Genomic DNA, 23,980 nt, shown 5'->3' with positions numbered 1-23,980 from the left:
CTTTTGCTGAAGGAGATACAATAAATCTCCTAGAATTAGAGATCCAAGTGACTAGTGAGTTTGAGGAATTGAAGCAAATTAGCATTAATTAGAAGGTTGTGCTGGAGAAATTTGAGACTGCAAGTTAAGTCCCTGGGATCTTGTATTCTATTTCCAGAGTGTTGAAGGATGGGGCTATATAGATGGTCCATGTATTAATGCTCATGTTCCAAACTCTCTAGATTCTGGAATGATTCCTGCAAATTGGAAGCTTGCAAATGTTACCTGCCACTTCAGAAAGGAACAAAGGGAATAAACAGGGAACTAGAGAGCTGTATGTCAGTAGGAGAGGGAATGTTAGAATCTATAATAAACCCATGATGGATGCTTGGATAAAAGTGATCTGATTGGACATAGTCAGTGCATTTTTGAAAAAGGAATATCTTGAGCATGAAGTCTTATCAGAGGCAATCCTGCAAGTCAGCTGTTAAGTTACTATAGTCATAAAGTTACTCTGCTTACCATGATCCATTCCCCTCTTCTTCCAAAGACTTTGTGTGGACAAGATTTACAAGGATGTTGCCAGGGTTAGAGGGTTTGAGCTACAGGGAGAAGCTAACTAGACTGGGACTGCTTTCCTGGAGTGACAGAGGCTGAAGGAGTGGTCTTTAGAGGTTTATAAAATTATGTGGGGCATGGATCAGGTGAATAGCCAAGGTCTCCTGTCCAGGTGGGGGAGTCAAGAACAAGAGGTTTAACAGGAAAGATTTAAAAGGAACCTAAGGGGCAATTTTTTCATGCGGGTGCGTGTATGGAATGAGCTGCCAGAGGAGGTGGCGGAGGTTGGTTCAATTACAACATTTAAAAGGCATTTGGATGGGTATATGAATAGGAAGGGTTTAGAGGGATATGGGCCAAATGCTGCCAAATGGGACTAGAATAATTTAGCACATCAGGTAGGCAAGGACGAGTTGGACCGAAGGATCCGTTTCCATGCTGTACACCTCTATGACTCCGTAACCTTCACCAATTGGTATCACTAACTTAGACAAACAGCAAAAAGGAATTTGGGTTGCAGCAGCACTTTAGATGTTCCAGTGAAACATGACCACATATACCATGTTGACCAAGGGATGATTACAAGTTCTACCTCCTATTTCAAAATTCCCAAAATTGTGTACATCTAATGGATTGCTTTTGAAGTGTAATCTCTGTTGGAAGGTAGGAAACATGACAGCCAATTTGTATAGTGCAAAATCAGCAATATGTGAATTTTTAAGGACATCATTTGAGGGATAAAAATTGGTCAAGAGTTAAGGCTTTGAACTTAATCGAAGGCGTACGACATAGGGCGTGTAAGATCAAAGGACAAAACCTTGCATTTGACTTGCTTTTCAATCTGATGAATGTTCTCATCTGATTGTCCTTTTAAGTCATCTGCTAGTGATCTTTTAAATTATGAAGTGAACTCAATCAGGTAAATGTAGGGAAAATGTTCCCACTTGTTGTAGGGGTGGAGGGATGTCCAAGTAATTAAAGACAGTCATGAATAAAATCAAGCCGTAGAAAATTCAGAAGAAATCTTTTTATCCAGAGTGGGGAGAATATCAAGGTTCCTCGTTGTCAGGGAGAGGTTATGATGCCCGCAATGATGGAATGGGAGCAGGAGAGGAGATTGAGTTATGATACACCAGGACAATAGGATGTGGAGCATAAGAGCTCGTCCAGACCAGTTGGATCCATTTCTCAGCTGCATTTCTTCTGTCAATTAATTTGAGATGGTTACGGCCATCCAGGAACATGCACGTCATAGCCTGTTGTCCTGAAACTCTCCTCCTTTTTCACCAAGGGAGGAACATGATTGTGATAATCTATATGTCATGTTTGTGAGTTAACTTGTGATAGTCAATGTAATCTTTGCATGAGCTGTATCCGGACTTTAAACTTGCAACAAAACACTTTTTTTTTCTTTCTATTTGATTGTCTCTAACTTTTACCTTTGCACTGATGACTAACTGTACTGTAGATTTATGTTGTACTTGCTTCTCCTGATTCTTAGCATGAGACTGGGAACAGACCCCTAATGGAAAATAACTCCTACACTCTAATTCATTAGAATCCCTACAGTGTGGAGACAGGCCCTTCAGCCCAATAAGTCCATGCTGACCCTCCGAAGAGTAACCAACCCAGACCCATTCCCCTACCCTATTACTCTGCATTTACCCCTGACTGATGCACCTAACCTACACATCTCTGAACACTACGGGCAATTTAGCATGGCCAATTCACCTAACCTGCACATCTTTGGACTATGGGAGGAAACCCATGCAAATACAGTGAGAATGTGCAAACTCTACACAGACAGTTGCCAGAGGCTGGAATCTAATCCAGGTCCCTGGCACAGTGAAGCAGCAGTGCTAACCACGGAGCCACCACATTTAACTTAATTCTAAATACCCTGTTTGCAAGAGTTTGGCTTAGGGAAAATAAATGTTTTCCTTGCATTTCACTTGAAGTGATCAATTTTTTTGTGTAGGTTTGCTGTAGATATTTGTAGTCATTTATAAATTAGTTTTGTGTGTTTAGTTTTCCTTCAAATACTAACCAGTGTAATTTTCTTGACTTCTACAGTTGGTGTTTGCATTTTGAGAGTGTACAATAGGTACAAATTTCTCTGAAACCGAAAGAACTGCAGACACTGTAAATCAGAAACTAAAACAGAAGTTGCTGGAAAAGCTCAGTAGGTCTGGCACATCTCTGGAGAGAAATCTGAATTGAGGAAGGGTAACTCGACCCTTAACTCTGATTTCTCTCCACTGTGTTGCCAGACCTACTGAGCTTTTTCCAGCAATTTCTGTTTTTGTGCAAGTTTCTCTGAACTTTTCTAGGCTGAGTGAGGGGATGGTGATGAAATAATGTATTAAGGAAAAAGTTTTTTTAGGAAATTGTAGAGGAACGAGATGTACAAGGCAGTAATCATACATATTCACAGATTGAGAGACAAATGCCTAATGACTTAAGGTTAAAGACAAATCTGCAGGTGCTGGAATCCAAGGTAGACCAGCAGGAGGCTGGAAGAACACAGCAAGCCAGGCAGCATACAGAACCTCATCACCTCAGGAGATCTCCCACCCACAGCTTCTAACCTCATAGTCCGGGAACCCCGCACTGCCCGGTTCTACCTCCTTCCCAAGATCCACAAGCCTGACCACCCTGGCCGACCCATTGTCTCAGCATGCTCCTGCCCCACTGAACTCATCTCTACCTACCTTGACACTGTCCTATCCCCCCTAGTCCAGGAACTCCCCACATACATTCGAGACACCACCCACGCCCTCCACCTCCTCCAAGACTTCCGTTTCCCTGGCCCCCAACGCCTTATCTTCACCATGGATATCCAATCCCTCTACACCTCCATTCGCCATGACCAGGGCCTCCAAGCCCTCCGTTTTTTCCTCTCCAGACGTCCCCAACAGTACCCTTCCACTGACACACTCATTCGTTTGGCCGAACTGGTCCTCACCCTTAACAATTTCTCCTTTGAATCCTCCCACTTCCTCCAGACCAAAGGCGTAGCCATGGGCACACGTATGGGCCCCAGCTATGCCTGTCTCTTTGTTGGCAATGTAGAACAGTTGATCTTCCGTAATTACACCGGCACCACTCCCCACCTCTTCCTCCGCTACATTGATGACTGCATTGGTGCCACCTCATGCTCCCGCGAGGAGGTTGAGCAATTCATCAACTTCACCAACACATTCCACCCTGACCTTAAATTTACCTGGACCATCTCTGACACCTCGCTCCCCTTCCTGGACCTCTCCATCTCCATTAGTGACGACCGACTTGACACTGACATTTTTTACAAAACCACTGACTCCCATAGCTACCTGGATTACACGTCTTCCCACCCTATCTCTTGCAAAAATGCCATCCCGTATTCCCAATTTCTCCGCCTCCGCCGTATCTGCTCCCAGGAGGACCAGTTCCACCATGGAACACACCAGAAGGCCCCGCCTCCTTTTAGAGACCGCAATTTCCCTTCCCACGTGGTTAAAGATGCCCTCCAACGCATCTCGTCCACATCCCGCAGCTCCGCCCTCAGACCCCACCCCTCCAACCGTAACAAGGACAGAACGCCCCTGGTGCTCACCTTCCACCCTACAAACCTTCGCATCAACCAAATCATCCACCGACATTTCCGCCACCTCTAAAAAGACCCCACCACCAGGGATATATTTTCCTCCCCACCCCTTTCCGCCTTCCGCAAAGACCGTTCCCTTCGCGACTACCTGGTCAGGTCCACACCCCCCTACGACCCACCCTCCCATTCTGGCACTTTCCCCTGCCACCGCAGGAACTGTAAAACCTGCGCCCACACCTCCTCTCTCACCTCTATCCAAGGCCCTAAAGGAGCCTTCCACATCCATCAAAGTTTCACCTGCACATCCACCAATATCATTTATTGTATCCGTTGCTCCCGATGCGCTCTCCTCTACATTGGGGAGACTGGGCGCCTCCTAGCAGAGCGCTTTAGGGAACATCTCCGAGACACCCGCACCAATCAACCAAACCGCCCCGTGGCCCAACATTTCAACTCCCTCTCCCACTCTGCCGAGGACATGGAGGTCCTGGGCCTCCTTCACCGCTGCTCCCTCACCACCAGACGCCTGGAGGAAGAACGCCTCATCTTCCGCCTCGGAACACTTCAACCCCAGGGCATCAATGTGGACTTCAACAGCTTCCTCATTTCCCCTTCCCCCACTTCATCCTAGTTTCAAACTTCCAGCTCAGTTACTGTCTCCTTGACTTGTCTGACCTGCCTATCTTTTTTTCCACCTGTCCACTCCACCCTCTCCTCCTTGACCTATCACCTTCATCCCCTCCCCCACTCACCCATTGTACTCTATGCTACTCTCTCCCCACCCCCACCCTCCTCTAGCTTATCTCTCCACGCTTCAGGCTCACTGCCTTTATTCCTGATGAAGGGCTTTTGCCCAAAATGTCGATTTCGCTGCTCGTTGGATGCTGCCTGAACTGCTGTGCTCTTCCAGCACCACTAATCCAGTATTTGATTTTCAGCATCTGCAGTTATTGTTTTTACCTAGCATCAGGAGGTGGCGAAGTCAACGTTTTGAGTGTAACCTACGAAGGGTTACACCTGAAACATTGACTTCTCCACCTCCTGATGCTGCCTGCCTTGCTGTGTTCTTCCAGCCACCTGCCTGTCTAATGACTAAAGGTGCCAGTGATGAGCAGAGAACATATTTAATGTTGTCACTTCATCCATTTGATCTCATTTCTATATTCAAATCTGTAAACTGTCTCAGTTTGAAGTCTGCTTTCACTAGATGGTTTTGAAGGTAACATTATTTTTTGGGCAGATTGGGAGCAATTGCAGGGGCCTTTATCTTTTTGAAAGTTGGATTGGATCAAAAGTGAGATGAGGCAACACCTACACAGCCACTTTGTGTCTCTTTCCCCTAAGCCCCACATCCCACGACAGAATTCTGAATGAATCCACTTTCTCTGTGCCCTTCTAGCAATCTGTGCAGCAGCAATAGGCCCCCAGGAAGTGAAATGTGATGGACTATATCTGTATGATCTGGTCGACTGGTGCTGATCCTTGGAGTCATTGTCCTACAGCACAGAAAAGAGCCTTTGGTCCAGCCAGTCCATGCCAAATTAGATTAGATTAGATTAGATTACTTACAGTGTGGAAACAGGCCCTTCGGCCCAACAAGTCCACACCGCCCCGCCGAAGCGCAACCCACCCATACCCCTACATCTACACCTTACCTAACACTACGGGCAATTTAGCATGGCCAATTCACCTGACCTGCACAACTTTGGAGTGTGGGAGGAAACCGGAGCACCCGGAGGAAACCCACGCAGACACGGGGAGAATGTGCAAACTCCACACAGTCAGTCGCCTGAGGCAGGAATTGAACCCAGGTCTCTGGCGCTGTGAGGCAACAGTGCTAACCACTGTGCCACCGTGCCGCCCAATGTAATATGAAACTAAACTTGACCCACTTTGCTGCTCCTGGTCCTTCTCCCTCCAAATATTTCCTACTCATGTATTTATCCAAATTGTAATTGTTCCCACATCCACACTTTCTCATGAAGTTCACTCCATGTAAAAGCACCCTCAGGAATGACATTCCTGATGAAGAGCTTATGCTTGAAACGTTGACTCCTCCTCTGACTGACCAGCTGTGCTTTTCCAGCACCACACTTCTAACACTACCCAAGGCCCTACCATTAATTGTGTTAGCCCTACCCTTGTTTGCCGTACCAAAATGGAATACTTGGCACTTATCCAGCTGGAACTCCATATGCCTTTTTTTTTTAGCCCATTGGCCAATTTGATCAACATCCCATTGTAATCTTAAAAAACCTCCTTCATGTCCACTGCACCACCAATTTCAGGGTCAGCTGTAAACTTACTAACCATACCTTTTATACTCTCGTCCAAATCATTTATGTAAAGTAATTTTTTTTAAATTTGCTACCTTCCCGATGGTGTGTTCTAGATCTGAACTACTTGTACAATTAAAGCTAATGTCCACTGCTCCCTTGGTCAGGTGAATGGGAATCTCAATTCCAGACCAGACCAGCTTTCTGGGTGAGACTCCCTCCTTGGGGATGGGCAGAAGTCCCACTCCACGCTTGTTATGTGCTGCGGGGCAGACTCTTTTGATTCTGTCTCCCTTTTTCATTTGGGCCATGAGCAGTCAGAACCCCTTCCCTCCACACCCTGCCCACCCTCCAGGAAAATGCAGACTTGAGTAGGAATACTGAGCTCATGCTGCATTGCAGTACTGAGTGAGTGTTGCACTGACTGAGGAGCTACTTTTCAAATGAGGACCTGCATGAGGCACGTAAGGGATTCCACTCCAATATTCGGAATAGATGGTTCTCCTCCAGCCCAAATCCCGATGTTCTGCCTGTGATCAATATCCTGTATGTCAATTGGCTGCTGCAATTTCCAGCATTGCAACGATGCTCGAATCTGCCAGCGAGCACTTTGGGGAAGGGATAGATGCTATAAACGCAGGTTTGTTTTATTTCAGTGAGGGCAGGGAGTAATTAATGCTGATCAAAGCTAATGCCACTTGTAAGTGATGCTTATCAAGCCGCAGACAGTCTGATAATCACTTTGCCAGCTACACCAGAGGCATCGGCAACCACTGAAATAGCTTGGACTTTGTCTTAGTTACTGTTGAGCAATGCTGTGGAAAAATTGCAGCATGTTTGACAATTGCCTGCCTGACCACTTGAAATAGGCATGTGTGCCTCTCATCCAGGCACACAGTGCCTGCCTTATCTGCTGGTTTTACAATATTTGCTCAACAATTTGAACTGAAATGGCTGATATCAAAGTAGACATTCTGCTGCATTTTCACAAAACTCTGGCAAGGGTCCCAGTCATTAGCCTGCATGCCTTTCACAATGAATTCAGGGCACTGGGTCAGTGAGGAGGATATAGTGAGCCCTGAGTTTGGAAATTTAGGGCAAGTTATGCTCTCTTTTTTAAAGTTTGTTTAAATAAATCATTGAAAAGTCTAACTTTTACCATGAGCTTTTCTTTTGATGAGCAAAGGATTTAAACTTAAAACGAAGGCATTTGAAACCACAAAGGGGATCTGTAGTTTCAGATTGGGAAGGTTGTCACCATAATCCCAGGGGACCGTGTCCTCGCCAGAGATAACTGGTGGTGCTTTAACCTGAGGGTGCCCATGCTTCAGGCAAGGGGTGGGGTTGAGGAAATCACCTTCATGGTAACCTTAGCCAGTGTGAGAATCGAACCCATGTTGTTGACATAACTCTGCATTGTAAGCCAGCCATCCAGCCAACTGAGCACCACTCTGAGGAGGGCTCACTCAATGAGAAATGTTAACTCTGATTTCGCTCCACAGATGCTGCCAGACCTGCTGAGCTTCTCTGGCAACTTCTGTTTTTGTTCCAGGATACTGGCTTGGTGACTAGCTTATCCTGAGAAGGTTTAAGTTTGGAAGACTAAAGGGGTAGGTAATAGCCTAGTGATATTGTCACTGGGCTGTTAATCCGGAGACCTGGGTAATATCCCACAGTCCTGGGTTCAAATCCTGCCAGGTCCACAGTAAAGAGTGGAATCTGATTTTTAATATAAAAAAAACAAGACTCTAATACTGACTATTGTCAGGGGGTTGGGGAGAGGAGGAATCCTATCTGGTTTTTCTGCTGCCCTTTAGGGAAAGAAACTGTTGTCCTTACCTGTTATGTGACTCAAGAGGAAGTGAGGACTGCAGATGCTGGAGATCAGAGTTGAGAGTGTGGTGCTGGAAAAGCACAGCAGGTCGAGGAGCAGGCAAGTCAACATTTTGAGCATAAGCTCATCAGGAATGTGTGATGAAGAAATTATGCTCGAAACGTCGACTCTCCTGCTCCTCGGATGCTGCCTGACCGGCTGTGCTTTCCCAGCAGCACACGTTTTGACTCTGTTCTATGACTCAGTGTGACATGTGATGTCAGATTCACCTTTACCTGCCCTCTGAGCAGTTAGGGATGGGCAATAAATGCTGGCCCAGCCAGTGATGTCCACATCATGTAGATGAATACACAAGCCTTATTGAAACATCTAAGATTCAGAGGGAGCTGATTAGGTGGATACCAGCGTTTCCTGTTGTGGGAGAGACTGAAACAAGGGAACACCATTTTAAGAATTAGTAATCAAGACCGAGGGTGGTGATGGAAAACTGTTGTTTGGACTGGAGGCTTGTGATCAGTGGTGTGCCATAAAGATCGGTGCAGGGTCCACTGTTTTTTGTCATTTACATAATTGATTTGGATTTAACTATAGGAGAAATAGTTAGTACATTTGCCGATGACTCCAAAATTGGAAGTGTAATGGACAGCAAAGAATGTTACCTCACCGTACAATGGGACCTTGATCCAATGGGCTGAGGAGTGGCAGATGGAGTTTAATTTAGATAAATGTGAGGTGTTGTATTTTGGAAAGGCAGAATGGGGCAGGATTTATACACTTAATGGTAGGGTCCAAGCGAATGTTGCCAGGCAGAGCTTAGAATGCTTGTTCAAATTTCCTTGAAGGTGGAGTCTCGGGTAGACAGCATAGTGAAGAAGGAATTTGGTACGCTTGCCTTTATTGGTCAGTGGATTGAGTATAGGAGTTCAGAGGTCATGTGGCAGTTATACAGGACATTGGTTAGGCCATTTTTTTTGGAATATTGCATTCAATTCTGGTCTCCCTGCTACAGGAAGTATGTTGGGAAGCTTCAAAAAGTTCAGAAAGGATTTACAAGGATGGTGCCAGGATTGGAGGGTTTGAACTACAGGGAGAGGATGAATAGGCTGGGGCTGTTTTCCCTGAATTGTCAGAGGCTGAGAGGTGACCTTATAGAGGTTTACAAAATCATGAGGGGCATGGATAGGATAAATAGATAAAGTCTTTTCCCCAAGATGGGGAGGTCCAATACTAGCGGGCATAGATTTGAGGTGAGAGGGGAAAGATTTAAAAGGGACCTAAGAGGCACCTTTTTCATGCAGAGGGTGGTACATATGGACTGAGTTGCCAGAGGAAGTGATGGAGGCTGGTACAATTACAACACTTTGGATGAGTATATGAATCAGAAGGGTTTAGAGGGATATAGTCCGAATGCTGGCAAATGGGACTGGATTATTTCAGGGTATATGGTTTGCATGGATGTGTTGGACCAAAGGATCTGTTTCCATGCTCTGACTCCATAATCCAGCAACCGAAATTAATGGTGAAATGTGAATTTGATTGATAAATATGGAATTGAAAGCTAGCCTAAAGAAGATGTTGAAATGTGTGTTGATACTTTGGAAAACTCCTCCGGTTCATCAATGTCCTTCACGAAAGTGAATCTGTTATTCTTGGTCTGGTCTACGTGTGACTCCAGACACTCCCAGCAATGTGGTTCCATCTTAACTTCCCCCCGAAATAGCCTAGCACGCCGTCTGGTTCAAGGGTAATTGAGGACGAGGAGGTAAAGAATGTGGGCTGTACCAGTGATACCTACATCCCATGAAAGAATGAATGAATAAGAAATTTTTAGTTTGACCAGGGGACACAGATCTCTTAGAGCAGAAGGCAAAGTGGAGGGTAGCAGAAAGAAACGTCAGCCTCGAATTGGATGACTGATATTGCAGCATGGTTACAGATTACCTACAGTGGATGTGTCAGGTTGACAGGTGAATGCAGCACTATTCTGGCAAGAGTAGCTACAAGAAACAGGGACGGTCTCACTCTAAATCTGAGACCTCTCCCTCTGAACTTCACTGCTAGTTTCACCCTACCCAATCTGTCCAGACCCCAGCCTGCTAAACTTTGAAAATCTCCTGTCTACCCTCTGTCCGGCTCCTCCAGTCTGTTCACCCCTAACAAATTCTCACTTTCTCCTCTGTAGAGCCAGCTCCCCAACCTGACTGTGAACACAATAATGTCATGTTTTTGTGAGCCTAGGGGAGATGGGAGAAGGTCAGGGGGCATTGGTGGCCAAATGGCTACATTCGATACTGCAGAATGGTGCACCTTTGTTCCACTGCCTTTAAGGAAGTGGGAGTCTAGGAGGTGAAAGACTCAGCTTCTCTTGTGGAAGGTCACTTTTGGTTGGACCCTTTACCCTGGACCACGATGTCTCCTAGTCAAATGACGGTCTAGATTTTTAAAGTTCTCGTCCTTTTGTTTTTGGTTCCAATTCTCTTAATAGCCTTGTTCCTCTCTATATCTCTAATTTCCTCCAGTCCCACACTGCTTCCAAATCTCTGCGTTCCTCTTGTTACAATCTCTTGAGCATCCCATTGCTCCACCATTGGTGGCTGCAGTTGTCTGGGGCCTAAGCTGTGAAATGTCCCGACACCTCCATCTCTCCACCTCGTTTTCTCCCTTTCCTAGCCTATCTCTCATGGACCAAGCCTTTGGTGACCTTGGTTAATATTTCTTTGTGGTTCAGTGTCATCCTTTGTTTTATATTTGACCTGTGGGTCTCTGAGACATTACATTATCCCATTTATGTAGTGACTTTACGAAAATACAAAGAATTGTGGATGCTGGAAATCTGAAACAAAAAGTACTTGACAAACTCAGCAGGTCTGGAAAGCTCTTTTTGGAGAGAAAAACAACAGTTAATGTTTTGAGTCCAGTGACTTTATAAATGCAACCTGTTCTGACTCAGAATCTAATGTAAATGCAGTTCATTTGAACTGGGGAGACTTTACATATCCAGTATCTGGATTAGTGGTGCTGGAAGAGCACAGCAGTTCAGGCAGCATCCAAGTAGCTTCGAAATCGACGTTTCGGGCAAAAGCCCTTCATCTTAGCGTTCCTTACCATCTTACCTTTGAATTGGGTGGTGGGGAGCTCGATTTCTCCTGGGTGAGGTGGTGGGGAGATGAGGAAGGGCACCTCGTTGGTAATGGAAAATGACAGTAGAAAAAGGTCAATCTCAATTCACTGTCCCTTGGCATGTATGTTTGTCAGTCTGTTTACATAGACAATACAGTAACTAGCACTGTCTGAAAGATTTATTCACCAGTTATGAAATCCTGGACAAACTACAATTCTTGAGAAATGGCTCAAATTGTGAAAATAGATTGCTGTTTGATTATACTTGTGATTGCAAAAAACCTGGAAAGGTTACAAGCTGCTGTTGAGTGTGGATTTTGGCTCAGCTTCTGTTTGACAGCAAGTATCAGTTAATGTCCATCTCTCTCTCTCTCTCTCTCTCTCTCTCTCTCTCTCTCTCTCTCTCTCTCTCCCCATTTGTGGGAGCTGTCCTTTATATAGAATCATAAAGCAGTTACAACATCAAGGGTGGTCATTCAGCCTGTAATATATTAAGACTGGCCTTGCCACTTCCACTTCCCATCATGTTCGTTGTAGTCACTTTAAAGTCTTCAAGATCTTAAGTAGAAAAGACAGGGTAAAGATGAACTCTTTCCACTGGCTGGAGATTCTAGAATGAGGGACACAGTCGGAGAATGTTAGAAAGCACTTCTACACGCAGTTAAAACTCTCTTCCACAAATGTCAATGGATGCCGAATCAGTTGTTAGTTTTTAATCCAAGATGGATCAATTTTTATCAAGCAAAGGCATTAAGGGATAGTATGAAGTGAGGCTACAGATGAGCAATGATCTCTTGAGGGGCTGAATGGCCTACTCCTGTCCCTATGTTCCATTGCAATTTGTTTCTTTTCAAGAGCTTCTCTAATTCCCTTTTTTAAATACAAGATGTGGTTTGCCTCAGACCATCTCTTTGATGTTGAAATCCAAATCAAGACACTCAACTGTGATTTCCCTTCATTGCATTTTGTTCCTTTTTTTTAAAGTCTTTGTTTTATTTTTCTTGTGGGAGTGCAGCATCCATGTTGGTTATTTATCTCCTCAAACCTTTTCCACCATTTCATTCCGCTATCACAATACCCTTTTTTTAAATAAAGAGCCTTTACCCACAATGAGGCTACAAATTACATTCTATTATCACAACAACAACCTTAGTTTAAGTTAAACTCACACAGCATCAGGTTATAGTCCAACAGGTTTATTTGGAAGCACTAGCTTTCAAGGCGCTACCTCCTCTTCAACCAACTGAAGAGTCAGCGCTTCAAAAGCTATTGCTTCCAAATAAAGAATCACACGATACCAGGTTATAGTCCAACTTTGTCCACCCCAGTCAGCACTGACACCTCCAAATCATAACCTTAGTTTATCTAGAGAGCCTTTTCCCCTAAAGAGGCTACAAATTACATTGTAAAACTGGAATTGAACTATTTGAGATCAAATGGCCAGAAGCTAGGTTGGGAAAAAAAAAGGCTTTTGATTATCGTGCAATTTGATGTCAGGCTGGGTTTGGGATTAAGACACCGAATGGTTGAGGAGAAAGAAAAGTCAATGTCTGTCCTCAACTTCAAAGTATCACAATTTGTTATACTTCCATGCTGAATACTGCTGTTTCTAGTTATCATAGAATCCTACAGTGTGTAAGCATGCCATTCAGCCCATTGCATCCACACCAACCCACCAAAGAGCATTCCAGTCAATCCCTGCAACCCAATGTAGACAAGCAGAAGGCTGGAAGAACACAGCAAACCAGGCAGCATCAGGAGGTGAAGGAGTCAATGTTTCAGGTGTAACCCTTCTTCAGCCCTGTAACCCTGTATTTCCCATGGTCAATCCCTAACCTGTACATCTTTGGACTGTGGGAGGAAACCAGAACACCCAAAGGAAATCCACGCAGACACTAGGAAAATGTGCAAACTCCAGTCTGAGGCTGGAATCAAGCTTGGGTCCTTGGTACTGTGAGGCAGCAGTGCTAACCACTGAGCCACCATGCCACCCTGAAGTAACTGTTATTTCAGGACTAATCTATCACTTCATGTGTCAATGTCCAAACAACTTGTCCGACTCTCATTCCAGAGTTTTACTTCTGCTCACACTGCACTATTTATGCCCAGTGATGTGTCACTTTGTGACATGAGCACAAAGTTGCTCACAGATCCTAAACCCCTTACAAAGGCTTATAAATAAAACCAGAAAGTGCCAGAGAAACTCAGCAGGATCCAGCAGCATCTGTGAGGGGAGAAACAGTTAATGTTTTCAGTCCAGGCATGACTGTTCCAAACTGGACTTCATGTTAACTCTGTGTCTTTGTGTCTCTGTCTCTCTCTGTCTGTGTGTGTGTGTCTCTCTCTCTCATGGCGAGTTGAGGCTGTGATGAGATCAGCCAAATACGTTACTGCAAATGAACAATAATAGAGGGAATTGGACTTCTTAAAAATCAACGAGGCTGTCTTTGTGTTGAACTTCTGGAGATGGGAGAGATGTTAAACGATTATTTCATGTTAGTTTTTACTGGGGAGAAAGAAAGAAAGGCTAGAGAATTTGGAAATAAATATTGATATTTTGAAAACTATTCACATTACAGAAGAGAAGTGCTAGAGGTCATAAGACATAAAGGTAGACAAATCTCCAGGACCTGATCATGTGTATCCCAGGACAGTATCCTTCTCTCATCAACTTGTGAGAAGTTAGGGTCCCTAGCAGAAACATTTTTCTCTTCTATAAAGATTGAGGGCAGAGCAGTAGACATTGTTCACTTTGACTTTAGTGAAGGCATTGACAAGGTTCCACATAGCAGACTTATTCATAAAGTTATATCGTATGGGATTTGTGGTGAGTTTGACAATTGGATACCAAATTGGCTTTATGGTAGGAGGTAGAGCGGTGGAGGGGGACTGTTTTTCAGACTGGAGGCCTGTGACCAATGGGTGTTCCACTTCTGTTTGTCATTTATATAAATGATTTGGATGAGAATATAGGGGGTATGGTTAGTAAGTTTGTAGATGACCCCAGAATTGGTGGAGTAGTGGACTCTGAAGAAAGTTATCTTAAGATTACAAAGAAATCTTGATCACTTGGATCAATGGGCAGAGGAGTGACCAATGGAGTTTAATTTGGATAAATGTGAGTTATTGCATTTTGCTAAAATAAACCAGGAAAGGACTTGCACAATGAATAATAGTAGGGCCTTGCGTAGTGATGTGGAACAGAGACCGGGGGGGTTCAGGTACATGATTCTTTGAAATTTGCGTCACATGTAGACAGGGTAGTTAAGAAGGCATTTAGTGTGCTTTGTCTTCATTGCTCAGACCTTTTTGAGTATAGTGGTTGTGATGTCAAATTGAGGTTGTACAGGACGTTGATGAGGGCATCCTGGAATATTATGTACAATTCTGGTCACTATGTTATAGGAAGGATGTTATTAAGCTGGAGAGAGTTCAGAAATATTTACCAGGATGTGACTGGGAATGGAGGGTTTGAGATTATAAAAGTAGGCTGGCAAGATTGGGATGTTTTTCACTGCAGTGAATGTGATAGATAAGCTCGACCTCTTCATTTCCAACTGCCGCCGGGACATTAACCACCTCAACCTGTCTCCCTCCCTCCCCCACTCCAACCTCTCACCCTCACAACGCACAGCTCTCCAATCCCTCTGCTCCAATCCCAACCTCACCATCAAGCCAGCGGATAAAGGGGGCGCAGTGGGAGTCTGGCGCACTGACCTCTACACCACTGAAGCCAAACGTCAACTCGAGGACACCTCTTCCTACTGCCCCCTCGACCATGGCCCCAACCCCCATCACCAAACCATCTTCTCCCAGACCATACAGAACCTCATTACCTCAGGAGATCTTCCAACCTCATAGTCCGGGAACCCCGCACTGCCCAGTTCTACCTCCTTCCCAAGATCCACAAGCCTGACCACCCTGGCCGACCCATTGTCTCACCATGCTCCTGCACCACTGAACTCATCTCTACCTACCTCGACACTGTCCTATCCCCCCTAGTCCAGGAACTCCCCACATATATTCGAGACACCACCCACGCCCTCCACCTCCTCCAAGACTTCCGTTTCCCCGGCCCCCAACGCGTCATGCTCACCATGGATATCCAATCCCTCTACACCTCCATCCACCATGACCAGGGCCTCCAAGCCCTCCGTTTTTTTTTCCTCAACAGACGTCCCCAACAGTACCCTTCCACCGACACTCTCATTCGTTTGGCCGAACTGGTCCTCACCCTTAACAATTTCTCCTTTGAATCCTCCCACTTCCTCCAGACCAAAGCGGTAGCCATGGGCACACGTATGGGCCCCAGCTATGCCTGTCTCTTTGTTGGCAACGTAGAACAGTTGATCTTCCGTAATTACACCGGCACCACTCCCCACCTCTTCCTCCGCTACATTGATGACTGCATTGACGCCACCTCATGCTCCCGCGAGGAGGTTGAGCAATTCATCAATTTCACCAACACATTCCACCCTGACCTTAAATTTACCTGGACTATCTCTGACACCTCGCTCCCCTTCCTGGACCTCTCCATTCCATTAGTGACACTGACATTTTTTACAAACCCACCGACTCCCACAGCTACCTGGATTACACCTCTTCCCACCCTATCTCTTGCAAAAATGCCATCCCGTATTCCCAATTCCTTCGCCTCCGCTGTATCTGCTCCCAGGAGGACCACTTCCACCACAGAACACACCAGATGGCCGCCTCCTTTAGAGACCGCAATTTCCCTTCCCACGTGGTTAAAGATGCCCTCCAACGCATCTCCTCTACATCCAGCACCTCCACCCTCAGACCCCACCCCTCCAACCGTAACAAGGACAGAACGGCCCTGGTGCTCACCTTCCACCCTATGAACCTTCATATAAACCAAATCATCTGCCGACATTTCCGCCACCTCCAAACAGACCCCACCACCAGGGATATATTTCCCTCCCCTCCCCTTTCCACCTTCTGCAAAGACCGTTCCCTCCGTGACTACCTGGTCAGGTCCACACCCCCCTACAACCCACCGTCCCATCCTGGCACTTTCCCCTGCCACCGCAGGAACTGTAAAACCTGCGCCCACACCTCCTCCCTCACCTCTATCCAAGGCCGTAGAGGAGCCTTCCACATCCATCAAAGTTTCACCTGCACATCCACTAATATCATTTATTGTATCCGTTGCTCCCGATGCGGTCTCCTCTACATTGGGGAGACTGGGTGCCTCCTAGCAGAGCGCTTTAGGGAACATCTCCGGGACACCCGCACCAATCAACCACACCTCCCCGTGGGCCAACATTTCAACTCCCCCTCCCACTCTGCCGAGGACATGGAGGTCCTGGGCCTCCTTCACCACCGCTCCCTCACCACCAGACGCCTGGAGGAAGAACGCCTCATCTTCTGCCTCGGAACACTTCAACCCCAGGGCATCAATGTGAACTTCAACAGTTTCCTCACTTCCCCTTCCCCCACCTCACCCTAGTTCTAAACTTCCAGCTCAGTACTGTCCCCTTGACTTGTCCGGACTTGTCCTACCTGCCTATCTCCTTTTCCACCTATCCACTCCACCCTCTCCTCCCTAACCTGTCGCCTTCATCCCCTCCCCCACTCACCCATTGAACTCTGTTACTTTCTCCCCACACCCACCCTACTCTAGCTTATCTCTCCACGCTTCAGGCTCACTGCCTTTATTCCTGATGAAGGGCTTTTGCCCGAAACGTCGAATTTGAAGCTCCTTGGATGCTGCCTGAACTGCTGTGCTCTTCCAGCACCACTAATCCAGAATCTGGTTTCCAACATCTGCAGTCATTGTTTTTACATATTTGTACAGTCAACTGGTCAATCAATTGAATGAATTTGCAAAATTTGAGCAAATATATGCTTGGTGCTTTGCCATGAAGGTGTCTGGGTTTGTCCTAGGAAGACCTCACTGGTCTGGTATATTGTAGAAGAGGCAGTAGCTCAGTGGTGGTCTTGCTGGCTTATTAACCCAGAGAGCCAGATAATGTTCTCTGTTTGAATCCTGCCACACACTATGGTGGAATTTGACATCAATTTAAAAGAATTTGGAATTAATGGAACTATTAAAAGGAATCTTATCTGGTTCACTAATGTCATTTAGCAAGGAAAATCTGCCTACAGTGACTCCAGGTCTACCGCAATGTGGTTGAATCTTAATTATCTGAGCAGTAAATGCTAACTTGCCCAGTAACACGGTGCCATGAATGAATTTTTAAAATTCACCGGCTCACAGAATTGTTACAGTTGGGAAGGAGGCCATTCAGCCCATCATGTTTGCACCAGCTCCCTGGGCATTATGTCTCTGTGCCATTTCCTCACCTTTCTCCCAACTGTGATCCTATTGAATAGTAGAGCAGGTTTGAATGGCCTACACCTCCTGCTATATTCCATGTTTCTGCATTTACCACAAAATCCTGCATGTTGATTTGTACTGAATAACTGTCTCTGGTGGCTCAGTGGTTAGCATTGCTACCTCGCAGTGCTAGGGGCCTGCGTTTGATTCCTGCCTTGGGTGACTGTCTGTGTGTCCATTAGAAAAGGAAATTTACTCTCCTTTCCTGGTGTGACCTACATGTGACTCCAGACCCATAGCGATGACTCTTAACTGCTGTGCTGGAGCAAGCCGCTCCATTTAAGGGTAGTTATTAAGTGTTAGCCTTGCCATGTGACAAGATAAAGATGTGGCTCTGTGCCAAGTTTATTTTGGTAATTTTTCTCTGAAACGGTTTGGGATAAGTAATGGTCTTCAAGGCAGTTATTGGGCATGGCAGTATTGGTTGGCACAGTGATTCACACTACTGCTTCAGTGCCAGGGACCCAGGTTCAGTTCCAGCCTTGGGTGACCATGCAAACTCCACACAGACAGACATTCTCCCCCTGTCTTGTGGTGGTTTCCTCTGTGTTCCAGTTTCCTCCTACAGTCCAAAGATGTGCAAGTGAGGTAGATTGGCCATGCTAAATTGCTCAGTGTCCAGGAATGTGCAGGTTAGATGGATTATACTATTGTATTTGGATTTGCCAGGGTAAATGTAGGTTCCTGGGGATAGTCTGGGTGAGATCCTCTTTTGGAGGGTTGGTGTGGACTTAATGGGCTGAATGACCTGCTTCCGTGCTGTAGGGATTCTGTGATAACGCTGTGTTAATCGAACCAGTCTCTGCCACGCTTCCAGCCTGGATGAGATTTTAGACATTGGCCCTGCCTGCTTTTCTTAAAAAAAATTAAATAAAACCTCCCACAGCATTCGTCAAAGAGCAGGCTCTCATAATTCCTAAACCAAGAATCATCCCTTAACCAACAGAAACAAGAAGGTCATCTATTAATTCCCAAGTCCCTTTTGTTTCCTCAAATGTTACTATGCTTGTCACCTTGACTACTCTGTACTCATTTATTTTGACTTTTTTTTCCTCAGATGACAAACCCCAGAAACTTTGAACTGATGCTTTTTCTCTATACAATGAGGCACAGTTGGGTGTTTTTTTTCTTGTTGCTTACTGAGCTTTGTGTCCTGTTTTATTTTCTCCCACAGTTGGTGAAAACTCACAACCTGGATCCCAGCAGGAACTACATCTTCGGTTATCACCCCCACGGCATCTTCTGCTTTGGGGCCTTTTGCAACTTTGGAACAGAAGCCACTGGATTTTCCTCGAAATTTCCAGGAATTCGACCCTCCCTGGCCACGCTGGCCGGCAATTTCCGGATGCCAATCCTGCGGGACTATTTAATGAGCGGAGGTGAGCCCAACAAATGGGAAAACCCTTCTTGCCTGAGTGTGACTGTAGGATTATTGATGTGGTGTCAGCTACAAATCAGTGAGCAGGCTGCTGTTCCTGAATGAGTTGGTCATGGGTACTAGCTCCAGTCCAAACCCTTGGCTGTAGGTTCCAGGCTGCCACTTCCATTGCAGGATTGAGGGAATGTCTTACTGTCAGAAGTGCTATCCCTCCGATTGGAGGTAAAGGCAAGAGCCGAAATGCCCACTCTGTCCTAGATGTGGATATGCGTAAAAGGTAGGATATTAGCACTCGTCCTGGCATGGGCACAATGGACTGAATGGCTTGCTGTGTTGTAACAATTCAGTGATGTAAAACGATCCCATGCCACTGTACTTATTGTAGTTTCTTACATGGAGCTGCAGATTCAAATTTGGCAAAAGCATTATCAATTTATCAGAAATATGCTGGGGCTGGGAAGTGTGAGGTCATTTCCATTGAAGACACATTTCTTATCAAATCCAACAAAGATAATTGTGAGAGCTGGCTTAGTGGGGATCCGAACTCAACACCATTTGTACATCCCCAAGATTGGATCATAACCATCAGCAAGCTGGGGTTCAGACTGTACCCAACTAGTCTGTTTGCAAAGTTTGCAGCACAGTGCCCAACATTTAAGTATGATTCTCATTGGGCAGCATTTGCTGGACAGCCCTGAGTGTGTAAAGAATTAATGCTGGCAACCTGTTTAGGTTTGTTATTTCAGAGGGTGTTGTGGTGTATTTGCTTCATGTGTTAATAGACAGGGTCTTGTTCTTACCAAACAGACAGATTGTGAGACCCACTGCACCAGAATCATAGAATCCCTGCAGTGTGGAAGCAGGCCATTCGACCCATTGAGTCTACACTGACCTTCCGCAAAGCATCCCACCCAGAACCACCACCACCATCTCCCATTCCTGTAAACTTGCATAACAACCCATGGCCAGTCCACCTAACCTTCCCATTTTTGGACTATGGGAGGAAACTAGGCACCTGGAGGAAACCTCCGTAGACACGGGGAGAATGTGCAAACTCCACATACCCCTAAGGCTGGAATTGAGCCAGGGTCCCTGGCACCATGAGGCAGCAGTGCTAACCACTGAGCCACCGTGCCTGAATGAACTCAACATCCAATTTTTGGTTTATTTCTTGGAATGATGTGCTGACCAATAGGCCTGTAAGCCTTGCTTAAAATTCAGTCAAAGCTCAGCAGTTAACTGTCGGTCATCATTACCTTGTCCATTCTCCAGTGCAGTGGTACTACCAATCAGAATTGACTTTTCCAGCAATCTCCTATCATTCAGTATAGATGATATTTACCCTTTTTTGCTATTTCTCGGGAATTGGCTTGTTCAGTGCAAGACAGAAAAGATGCGACAAAATGTAGCTATTTCTCAGCATAACCTACCACCGACCAATTCTGAGATGATTGTGATTCACACTGAGCAATGGCTCATTGTTGTTCATAGTGATGAGTGCGCATTGGTGCTTGTGTTTGGAAAAGGAGCTGTAAGTTTTTTTTTTTATTTCTAAAATACGTTTTTAGTTAAAAATAAAAAGGTTTTTTCTTTTGAATATTACGACAAATACAAAACCAAACAATTCAAACCAATGTCAAAAAACAAGCCCACTAATTACAGTTAAATAACTATGCTAAAGATAGAAAATCTTAACAATACCAATAACAACCATAACACAACTGAGAGAAACAAAGCAATAGCCCTCTATCATTGAGTGGATACAGTTGTACATATTCATATGTGCGTAGTTCCTCTTCTCTGGATATCAGATTAATTAAAGAGAATTGTCATGGCTGTATAAAGGCTCTTATTAGTATGGTGGACAAATCTGTACCTGAGTAGTCCAAAAAGGACCACCACGTCTTAGAAATTCTCAGTTTTATGGTGCACCATATTCCTAAGAGAGTCCAAGGGGATGTGCTCTATGCCTAGCTTACGCCAGCCTATCAGCCTCAGGGGACTTTCTGACACCCACCCTAACAGAATGTTCTTTCTAACACAAAAAGTGAGGATAGTGAAAAGCCTTTTTTTGTGTGCATCTAATGAAAGTGAATTAACAAAGCCAAGAAGAAGAGGGGAAGTCTTTTTTTTTAAGAGTCATACAGCACGGAAACTGATCCATTTATCCAACCAATCCAAACTAAAGTAGTCCCACCTGCCTACTCCTGGCCCATATCCTTCCAAACCTTTCCTATTCATGTACTCATCCACATGTCTTCTAAGTGTACCCACATTCACCACTTCCTTAGGAAACTCATGCAAACTGCCCTCTGCTTTTAAAAAAAATGCCCCATATGTCTTAAAATCTTTCTCCTCTCACCCTAAAAATGTGCCCCTAGTCTTGAAATCCCCCATCCTAAGGAAAAGACGGATGCCATTATCTCTATCTGTACCCCTCATTGTTTTACAAACTTTTCTGGTCACCTTTCAACCTCAAATGCTCCAGTGACACTAGTCCTGGCCAATCCAGCCTTTCTTTATAACTCAAACTTTCCATACCCAGCAACATCCATTGGATGTTGGTCATTGGATAAACATCGGGATGAAAGTGGAATAGTGTAGGTTAGATCGGCTCCAGATTGGTTCCACAGGCTGAGGTAACATTGAGAGCCGAAGGGCCTGTACTGCGCTGTAATGTTCTATGTTCTATCCTGGTAAACATCTTTGGTCAATGTATTCACGTTTTTGCTGCTTGCTCTGCTCTCCTCCGTTACCATGTCAGCAGCTTGGTGGCTGACGTGACCATGTGCGCGCACACTTTTGAAAATCTAATCTAATCAGGAGATGTCTCTCCTGGGATCAGAGGTACTTTCCCCTGAAGGCATTTGTAATTGAAGCTCCACGTGTCTTGGAGAGCAATGTCCAAATGTAATGATTCTTATCAGTTTCATGCACTTGAGAATCATGGCCACTCCCTGCCCCGATGTGGAATCCAATCAACTGGCTGCAGGTCCTGTCCAAAATCTCCAACTATTTTGATAATGTATTGATTTTTGTAATCACTTTTCTTCCCTCACTAATGAGACTATGCTGCACGTTGAATGTGGCAATTTGTAATAAGCTAATGAAGTCCTTGACTTATACCCTCTTTTTTTTTTTTTTGCCAACTGCTTTGCAACCTGCCAAAAGGTCTATTGCCACCTGGAAAGGTGTTGGTTGGACTATTTTTAGTGAGATTTATACAGCATATAAACAGATCCCTCAGTCCAACTCAGCGCCGACCAGATATCCTAACCTAATCTAGTCCCACTTGCCAGCATTTGGCCCATATCCCTCCAAACCCTTCCTATTCATATACCCATTCAGATGCCTTTTAAATGTTGTAATTGTACCAGCCTCCACCACTTCATCTGGCACCTCATTCCACACATTCACCACTGTGTGGAAAAAGTTGCCCCTTAGGTCCCTTTCAAATCTTTCCCCTCTCACCTTTAACCTATGCCCTTTAGTTTTGGACTTCCCTACCCTGGGGGAAAAAGACCTTGACTATTTACCCTATCCATGCCCCTCATGACTTCATAAATCTTTTCTGAACATTTTCAAGTTTTAGCAATGCAGACCCAAGACATGTTCAAATCCTGCTATAAGCAGATGTTAGAATTTGAATTCCATAAAAATCTGAAACTAAGTGTCTTAATGATGACCGTGAAATCATTGCTGATTGTTCGCGGAAAACCCAACTGGTTCACTAATGTACCTTTGGGAAAGAAATCTGCCATTCTTACCCAGTCTAAGCTCTGTGACTCCATACCTACAACAATGTGACTTCATACCTACAACAATGTGCTTGACTCTTAACTGCTCTCCTGGCAATTGGAGAAGGGCAATAAATGCTGGTCTCCTGACGCCCACATCCCGTTAACAAAATTTAAAGAAAATACAAGAACGGCAGATGCATGGGAACAGTATCACCTGCAAGTTCCCTTTAGAGCCTCTTGCCATCCTGACTTGGAAATTTATTGCCATGCTATCAGTCGCTGGGTCAAAATCCTGGAATTCCCTCCCTAAGGGCATTGTGGGTCAACCCACAGCACATGGACTGCAGCGATTCAAAAAGGCAGCTCACCCTCACCTTTCAAGAAAGAGTTGGATAGAGCTCTTAAGGATAGTGGAATCGAGGGTTATGGGGATAAGGCAGGAACAGGATACTGATTGAGGATGATCAGCCATGATCATAGTGAATGGTGTACTGGCTCGAAGGGCAGAATGGCCTACTCCTGCACCTATTGTCTATTCGCAAGGGGCAACTCTAAATGGGCAATAAATGCTGGCCCTTGCGTCCCTTTTTTTTCAATCTTTCCCCCTCTCACCTTTTAACCTATTACCTCTAGTTTTGGACTTCACTATCCTGGAGGAAAGGACTTTAGCTACTTACCCTCTCCATGTCCTTGATGATTTTGTAAACCTCTACAGGGTCACCCCTCAATCTCTGCTGCTCCAGGGAAAACGGCCCCAGGCTATTAAGCCTCTCCCTGTAGCTCAAACCCTCCAACCCTGGGCAACATCCTTTGTAAATGTTGTCCACACAAAGTCTATGGAAGAAGAGAGAGATGGATCTTGGTAAGCAGAGTAATTTTATGAGGAGAAAGAAAAATTCCTGAGGAAGGGCTGGTGCCCGAAACATCGATTCTCCTGTTCCTTGGATGCTGCCTGACCTGCTGCGCTTTTCCAGCAACACATTTTCAGAGTAATTTTATGACTATAGTAACTTCACAGCTGACTTGCAGGATCTTCTCTGGTAAGACTTCATGCTCAAAGGTATTCCATTTTCAAAACTACACTATGTCCAATTAGATCATTTTTATCAGAGTATCCATTTATCACATGTGTTTATAATAGATTCAAA

The 23,980-nt window shown here is 45.1% G+C and overlaps 1 protein-coding gene across 1 annotated transcript in view; it reads left to right on the top strand.

Annotated features, from left to right (window-relative positions):
* dgat2 (diacylglycerol O-acyltransferase 2) overlaps positions 1–23,980 on the top strand; it is a 72,228-nt gene that overhangs the window by 35,499 nt on the left and 12,749 nt on the right. Inside the window, exon 5 of the mRNA XM_072576796.1 lies at positions 18,889–19,093. Within this exon, the coding sequence (XP_072432897.1) occupies positions 18,889–19,093 (205 nt within the window). The remainder of the gene's footprint in view (positions 1–18,888; positions 19,094–23,980) is intronic.

This window comes from Chiloscyllium punctatum, chromosome 9 (genome assembly GCF_047496795.1).
Source record: "Chiloscyllium punctatum isolate Juve2018m chromosome 9, sChiPun1.3, whole genome shotgun sequence".
NCBI lineage: Eukaryota > Metazoa > Chordata > Chondrichthyes > Orectolobiformes > Hemiscylliidae > Chiloscyllium > Chiloscyllium punctatum.
The sequence above is the reverse complement of the archived record's forward strand: the minus strand, read 5'-3'. Positions and strand labels throughout refer to the sequence as shown.